General features: G+C 46.6%; 1 protein-coding gene across 1 annotated transcript; it reads right to left on the reverse strand.

The window, feature by feature from the left end:
- Positions 1 to 4,292: 4,292 nt before the first annotated feature.
- Positions 4,293 to 7,698, reverse strand: ppp1r3cb (protein phosphatase 1, regulatory subunit 3Cb). Its single transcript, XM_030107352.1, has 2 exons — positions 7,533 to 7,698; positions 4,293 to 6,012 (listed from the first exon to the last, which is right to left on the reverse strand). The coding sequence occupies exons 1-2, from the start codon at positions 7,544 to 7,546 to the stop codon at positions 5,004 to 5,006; spliced, it is 1,023 nt and encodes a 340-aa protein (XP_029963212.1). The 5' UTR covers positions 7,547 to 7,698; the 3' UTR covers positions 4,293 to 5,003.
- Between the last annotated feature and the right edge of the window lie 494 nt (positions 7,699 to 8,192).

The following is an 8,192-nucleotide window of genomic DNA, read 5'->3' on the forward strand; positions in this document are numbered from 1 at the left end:
GGTCACCGTTACACAACGCCTCAAATGATCCAGGATTAAAGGATTCTCCGTCGTGTTTACAGGAATATTCTGAATTAGGTTTGTATAGCAAACACATTTATTCACTTCTATTTAATTCTGTTGGTTGAGAATGGTTCTCATTGGACAAACTTACTCATTTACTTTCGGCGATCTGACAAGAGAACGACAAGAACGACGGATTCATTTAAAGCAGGATGGAGGTTGGTTTACATTATGAAGGAAATATTTAATTCTGCTTTAAAACCAGACTGAACCAATCTGAATTATCACGTTTATTCATAATTAGGCATTAAAGTCCATCCATCCATCCATCCATCTTCAACTGCTTATCCGAGGCGTTAATGTGTCATTTCTAATGTTTGTAAAGCAGGTTTAATTGAAATTACAGTGAAACTTAAACTCTCATGTAAACATTTCCGTTTAAGCTTCGTTCAATGCTTCAAGACGAAATGCAGCCTTTTCCTTTTAGAAAAGCTCCGCTTCATTTCCAAAAGATTTCTCTTTCTGGGCCACTAGTTGGCGCTTTCGGTTGTTTCTGTCGTGAAGCGGCTGTGGCTCCGGTGGTTCCTCCAACACGATGCAAAAGCTTTTAATGTCTACTTGTGAACGTTGTCGTGTGAACAGATGATCGCAGTCGGCAGTCTGGTGAACAGCATGAAGCGACGAAGCCCGTCGGATGAAGAGAGAATCTCATTTTAACACATTCATCCAGTCGAACGCATGGAGGCAAACGGACTTCATTCCTCTGCGTTCAGCAGATGGCAGAACGTAAACAGGAAAAGAAAATGAAGAGGAGGAAATGAGAGAAGGCTGCGCAGAGAAAAAAAACCCAGAACAGAAAGTTACAGAGCAGGACTGAGAGACGGAGAGATGAAGGGACGGGGGGACGGACGGACGGACGGAGGGAGCGGCGCTTCGCAGTGATCTGTCAGGAAATAGCAGGTTTCAGAGGAATGCGTTTCCATCAGTCCTAAGTCTCCGCTCAGGTTTTCAATTTCACACAATAAACCCCACGGAGAGCGGCGGCGGCGGGGGGGGAGGGGCTTCGACAGGGGCTGCTGCAGGGTTCAGCGGGGACAGAGAAACCCTCCAGATCAAACTGGAATCTGCAGATTATCCCACACGGCGTTTAAGCTCATAGAGGGAATCATCCGACACGAGGACCTGACACAAACAGCTTCCTGCGAAATCCACGGATCCTGCTTCATGGCTGGAGGGCTTCCCTGATCAGACCCCCCTTCACTGAAACACCACCAGCTCCACCAGCTCCACCAGCTCCACCCAAACAGAACATCCTCCAACCCGCTGCAGAACAACACAGGCTGGTTTAAGAAGCTCCGCTCGGACACACGGCCATCAAAAGGCTGAGAAATACGAAAAAATTAATTTAAAATTATACAAATAAAACGAGATATTAAAATAATAAGAGCATGTGAGTTAAAGGGGTAAAAACATCAACTTCTCTTTGCAACAAACTCAAATTAACAACTCATACAAAAAGAAAAAACACAAATCTAGCAGAATTAAAAGAGAGAACACACACACACACACACACACACACACACACACACACACACACACACACAAAGTCCCATTTATTTAAATTAACTTCAATAACTTCATGAGTTTCTGTCAGAGCTCTGCTGGAAGACGGTGCCACGCGGCGCCATGTGAAGAGTTTTATCTCGCCATCAGGTTTTTGGTTTGTTGTTTTTAAAAATGAAAGCAGGAAATGCAGGTGAGGAGAAACAGAAGGAATATTTCCTGACATTCTGGCATGAAGCCACACAAACTAAACAAACAAAGAACCAAAGATCTTCATTTATGTTTTCTCATGATGTTGGAGAAAATGACTTTTCTGACACATACTTTTATTGGTAAACGTCTGCAGGAAGTGACTTCAGTTCAGAATCACATTCAGCGCAGTCCCCTCTGAAGTTTGCCTGGTAAACCAGCCCCGCCCACTCCTCATTCGCGTTTGGATTTTGGAGTTGGCTCAGTCTGGTAGGAGCCCATAGAAGAGGATTTCACTCGGTTGTGAAACGGCTGAGGCAATCAGCGTAGCCGCTTTTTGTTTTAAAATCTTTTGGGCGAATTCCGGTGGCCAAACCGGAAGTGACACCATCACTGATGACGTCCTTTAACTTTAACCATCATCTGAAAGCTGCAATAAGTAAAGTTAGAGCCAAAATATCAAGTATTACAACAATCAAGCAAGAGCAAGAGCCTGTGCTTGGTGAGTTTCTAGAGCTAATGAGCTAATGCTAACCCTGAGAGAGGCGAACGCATTTTGATGACGTATTTGTTTTGAAGCGCTGATTGGCTGAAGTGCGCTGTCAGTCAGAGGAGTAACCGACACCCCCTGCAAGAAGTTTCTATGGGCTCCTATCCACACTAAGCCCAAATCCAAAATCCAAATGTGGATGAGGAGTGGGCGGGGCTGGTTTAGAAGGCTACTCTGAAGTGGGCTGAAAAATATGCAGATGATGATGATGTTTATATTTTGGCAAAATCCAAACAATTCCTTCTGAAAATGACTCCAGTCGCAACATAAAGCCAGTTTTAATGAATCTTTCTGAAGCAAAATCCAGTGAAATGTCCTTAAAACGCCCCCGGTCTCTCCAGCTGTATGTTTCCACAGACTCCCTGACAGCGTGGCTCTGAGGCTAATGCTAGTTCGCGAGCTTTCATGGCGGCATCGCCGATATCTCAGTGTTGTGTTGCGTCGCTATGCTTAAGAAATAAAACATTTTTTAAATCAGTATTTTCTTTTATACACTGACCATTTTCTTGTTGGTTTGGCCGAATGGAAGCGTCCTGCAGACCGGTTTTCGCCCACAGCCTCATGTTTGACAGCCCTGGTCGATATGAGGAAGAATGTATGTAAAATATCAGAGACATACATTCAAATATTTCCCCCAAAAAAAACTTTTTTTATTGAGACTGGATTAACAGCATTTTCTCAACAATGATAAAACGAAAACTTCCTGTTTGTTTCCAAACTAAAAGCACAGCTGATGTATTAGATGAATCTGTTTGTAAACACAAGGATTATTTTGGTTCTCGTGTTTATAAACATTGGTTACGTAACTGTCATGAAAGTTGAGTTTTGATTTGTGAGTCTATAAATTCTCCCCAGGCTTTCATTTTGAAACAGCTGCAGGAAGTGTCCACTAATGCACCTTTAATGTGAAGGTGGCGCTACGTTTGTCCGTGTCTGATGTTTGTAAACAACACGGTTGTTATTCTGGGATCCTTGTTTACAAACATCAGTTATGTAATCAAACATTTTACAGCATCATAAAAAAGTCTTTCCGAAATGAGTTCCCAAAATAAACAGGGTGGCTTGGATTTAGTATTCACGACAAACTTCATATTTGTTTATATTTTCCTTCATATCCTGTTTATATGAACAGGCAAAAAAAAAGGTAAAATTCCTTAAAATTATTTTATTCTATTCGCTATAATCTTTAACTCATAAAATGGAATAAATGTCCAAATATGAAATAATATACAGAAATAATGTACATTTGAAGTTGAGTTTGAGTCCAGAAGTTATGATTTTCTTACAAATATATTTCAATTATTTTTTTTCTAGTCATAATGTGTGTAGAATATAATAAATCAGTTAAAGCTAATGAGACTGAAAACTTTGATAACTGACTTTTTTCTCAATTGTTTATTGTTCTCTGCAATGCAGTCTTGAAAAAAGGAGTCAAGAATCTTTTTTTTTTTTTTTTTTTGCACAAATATAGAAATTTATTCACAAAGAAAAATACATTACATGTTGCATGTCGGACACACACACACACACGCTCAAACACACCTTCAAGTGATACACGAACCTCAGCAGAGAGCTTTCTTCTTCACAGTGACGGAAAATAAAAGAAGTGAGGGAGAAGTGGCGTCTCCAGTCCCGCCTCACGTCCGGCGCTTCACCTTCCTCAGTTGCACTTGTGAGAACGAGCGAAAACGTACACGCTTTACCACATTTACAACACTTCCTTCTCGACATACCAGAAACACTCCCACGTTTCCACACCCCTCCCGCCCCCGGTCACCTTCACACTCCCCTTCCATAGCAGCTCGGTTCCTTTATTTACAACAAGAAATTTACATCGAACTCTTCTCGAATCAACCAGACAGACATGTGCAATTTCTACACGGAGGGAAAGAGAGAGGGCTGCATGGCTCTTCAGGCTCGATTGAAATTAAGGCAACTCTGAATCAGATGCATAAAGTTTAGTGTGCATTTTGTCATTTTTCTTCTCTTTTAGTAGCGAAGCGGTTTGCGGCCGCGCACTCCCCGCGCTTCCCCTTCAATATGAAGGACTTCAGTTAGAGAGAGACGGACGTCTCAGGGCCCGTTCACGCCGCCATGCTTTCAGGTGAAAACGCTCGCGGAGAGGACAGTGTCCTGACTCCCAGTCCTGGTCCTGGTCCCAGTCCAGATTCTCCTGGACTTGGTAGTTGTTTTTTTTTTAGAGTTGACGGTGAAAACAATCCAACTGTTAATATTTAGAGTGTATTGTTCTCTGAGTGTGTGTGTGTGTGTGTGTGTGGGGTGGCGTTTTCACTTGAATGGCGGCGGTGTGAACGGGGCCTCGGTCAGTGCAGAGTGAACGGATGTGGGTCGGGGCCCGGGGCCCGGATCAAGGCACAATGAACGGAGGGAACACTCAAGAGCGGGTTTGTACAAAGGTCTTGTCAGAAAATCAGTGTTTAGCTAAAGAAGGGGGATCCAGACCCCCCTTCGGCCCCCCCTCCATGATTTCATCCCCACAAGGCACTCTTACAGGTGAGAGCTAATGTCGCCGGCGGCGGCGCCGCGGCGAGGAAAAGCAGGTCAGTTGAGCAGGTTTCAGTCTTTTCTGTCCGGTCGCTGTGCTTCCTTCGGCGCACAGCTTGTTTGCTTGAGTTGAGCCGGATCTGTACCGAATGCCCCCCGTCGGAGTCTCTTATCTCACTCCCGGCGCCGGCGTTCACCAGTACGGCACGGTGTTGTCGATGTGTCCCCAGCTCTGCCAGCCGGGAAACAGTCCGCTGGACATGCGGGGGCTGCCGAACTGGTCGAAGTCCAGCTCCAGCAGCTTGACGCCGCCGTTCTTCTGCTCCGACGCCCTCTTGTGCTGGGCGGCGGCCGGGGACGTCGGGCCGCCCAGGTCCTCGCCGCTCCAGCCCACGTGCTTGAGCACGTAGTTCTTCCCGTCGTTATTGTCCCAGAAGGTCTGGTCCAGGACCTTGAAGCAGATGCAGAACTCCACCCGGTTGTGCGGCGCCACGTAGGCGGGCAGCTCCAGCACGAAGGCGAAGGTGTCGGTGTCCTGGCAGCCGTACACGTTGTTCATGAAGGTGCAGTCGACGTCGGTGTGGCTGACCCAGGAGTCGAAGGTGGCGCGCACCAGCACCGACTTCTGGAAGCCGATGTTGCGGACCTTGACGGTGCCGGTGAGCGAGCGCTCCTGCAGCGAGCAGTTCTCCAGGCACACCGAGTTCCTGATGAGCCGGTTCCGGAAGTCCAGGTAGTCGGCGGACGGCTGCTTGAAGTCGAGCGCCAGGCTGCGGACCGAGCTGATCTTTAGGTCCATGGTGGCGGCCTCCAGGTCCGTCATGTCGAACTGCAGGTCCTCGCCGGGCTTGCTCTGGAACGGCTCGTCGTCGAACTTGGAGAAGACGTGGATGGCGGTGAGCGACATGCCCTTGGTGTCGGCGAACACCACGCGCTTCTTGCCGGCCTTGCTGCCGTTGCCGCCGCTCCAGCAGTCGTCCGCCTTCTGCTGGCTGCTCAGGCAGGGCCGCAGCGGCTTGTAGAGCTGCTGGCCGTGGCCGTGCGCCGGCGCCTGGTTGGCCCGGTTCTTGGCCCGATGCAGATCCTCGTAGGAGCTGAGGAAACCCCGCAGAGGAGGCGGAGAGTGGCTGATGTAGAAGCGCATGGCCACGTCCATCGGCATGACTGGGCCGGGCATCGCTGATGGACTGAAAGAGAGCACGCTGCAGGGGAGGGGAGGGGAGGGGAGAAGGTTCCAGAAAGAGAAGAGAGTTCCACCGTTAGACACTTTTTAAACCATTTCATCACTGATTAAACTGAGCAAATCCCCTGAAAACTGGTTGCAACAAGTAAATGTTCAAGCTAATCAACATTTAAAAGGTGTAGTGTGGAAGATTTAGTCGAATCTCATGTTTTTTCATCGTAGAAAGGAAACAAATCCTTCCTAAATTTAAGATTCAGATTGTTTTTCTTTGATAGAATGAACCATTGCCTTCATGTTTAGATATAAGAAGCTCGTTGGAACATGATTTTCAGCTTTTTCTAAACTGTTAGTATTGTCTTCACCACTTCATGATCAGTATTTCAGTCTCACTGCAACTTCTGCCGTGACGCAAATCTCTTGAGCAAACCAGAGACTTCCTGCTTTCTTCTCGTAAGGTGTTTTCTTTTCAGATTTCAACAAACTAAATGAAATCGTCTTCCCCTCATGAGGTTCAAAGAGAAGCTATGGCCGCTGCAAAGGTTGCAACAGATCCGTAGATACTGCTGAGGTGATGAGTAAATAAATGAGTCATATGATGGAAGTAGTGCTGGTTCATTGATCCAAATGGTTTTTGTTGACTTTTGAAGGTATTGAACCGGGTTTGGATTACTGTGTTCTCTCTTTAACTGATTTTTATGTTGACCATGACAACGGAAGAATGCAAGAGAACCCACCTCGGCCAAAAAAAGTCAAAAAAAAATTGTTTTAGTTGATATTTCTGGTCAACTGTAATTGACTGTAAGGTCCAATCTGTAAAGAAGAATTAAGTTCTGTGTAAAACTGAAAACTCATCAAATCTGTAGTTTATGTCTCTAAACTGTGTTTTTTACGGTGTATAAGTTCTTCTTCTAAGCCTGACTGCAGAATCAATCCTCCAAACTGCTCCTTCAGGAGCTTTTCTGCATCTTTTGTAAACCAGAACCTTCCTGTTTTACTGTTTCCTGATACTTTTCCTCATCTGGCGTTAACCTAGATATGAAAGAGTTCATACTTTGGGCTCATGAGAAGTGCAGAGTCTCGGAGTGTGTCAGTGGGTTGGGTCAGGCACGCTCTACATGCACAGATACAAGGTTCAGGTCTCAAATCCAAAGGTTTTCTGTTGTGCGGTACAAGTTTTTCTGCAGCATAAACTAGACAAGACGTCTTTGCAACCCAGAGACTTCCTATTTTCTAATTTCCTGATACTTTTTCAGTAGATTGCATCAAATTACACATAGATGCATGTATTTTTTTGCCTTTTTAGAACTAAAGAGAACCTACGGTGGCCACAAAACCTGCAGAAACTCCTCAATTCAAGAGTGTTTCACTTGGTATTTCTGGTCTTCTTCACAACAAAAGGCTGTAAGGCATATGTAAATTTAAAGATCTTCGTAAGTTAAAGCAGTTTGGGGTTTTTGGGCTGTTTTCTTACAGCATGTGATCTCTCCCTAAACCCTGCAGATCCCTGAAACCCCCCGTTGTTCTCTATCTTCTGCTTACCTTGCAGCACTCATGGGAAAAAAAAACAACCCAAAAACGAGCTTCTCCGGGGAGGGAAAAGGGTTGAGTTTGAGTCGTGCTGTCCTTTGTGGTGTGAAATGTGTGGAGCGGCTTCTCCTAGAGGCGCATGCTGCTTCCTCTCCCCGGCTCTCCTTCCTCTGCTCTGCTGCCTGCACAGCTCAGCTTTCTGCCCGGCTCTCACACATTTCAACTCCCTCTCAGGGGCCATTAGCATAGGCGGTCACGTGGCTCCGGGGCGGGCCAATGGGGAGCCGGCGGGGCCCCGGGCCCTCCAATGGGCTGCGTGCGGCCCTGGCCCCGGGCCAGGGGAAGGGGAGTGTCTCCCGCGTGGCTCCATAGCTGGGATTCCTGTGTGGCTTCAGCTGCTAAAGGAGAAACATGACGGACCCCTGCTGGCGTCCGGCGGCCGGCCTCACGGTCCCGGCCGCACCGGGATTATCTAACAGGACAGGGATTATCTGTGAACCGGCTCCTCTTCGATCGGCCCCGGTGCCTCAGATCAAGTCCTTTGTTTTTTGTCTAAACCAACAGCTCCGTGATTAAAGTTTCTGAATGGAGCTGATGTTAGTCTGAACTGTGTTTTATTAGGTGAGCTCTGCTCTGTGACTCCGGACGTCCTGAAAGGTGCAGACTGATCAT

This window comes from Salarias fasciatus, chromosome 13 (genome assembly GCF_902148845.1).
Source record: "Salarias fasciatus chromosome 13, fSalaFa1.1, whole genome shotgun sequence".
NCBI classification, from domain to species: Eukaryota; Metazoa; Chordata; class Actinopteri; order Blenniiformes; family Blenniidae; genus Salarias; species Salarias fasciatus.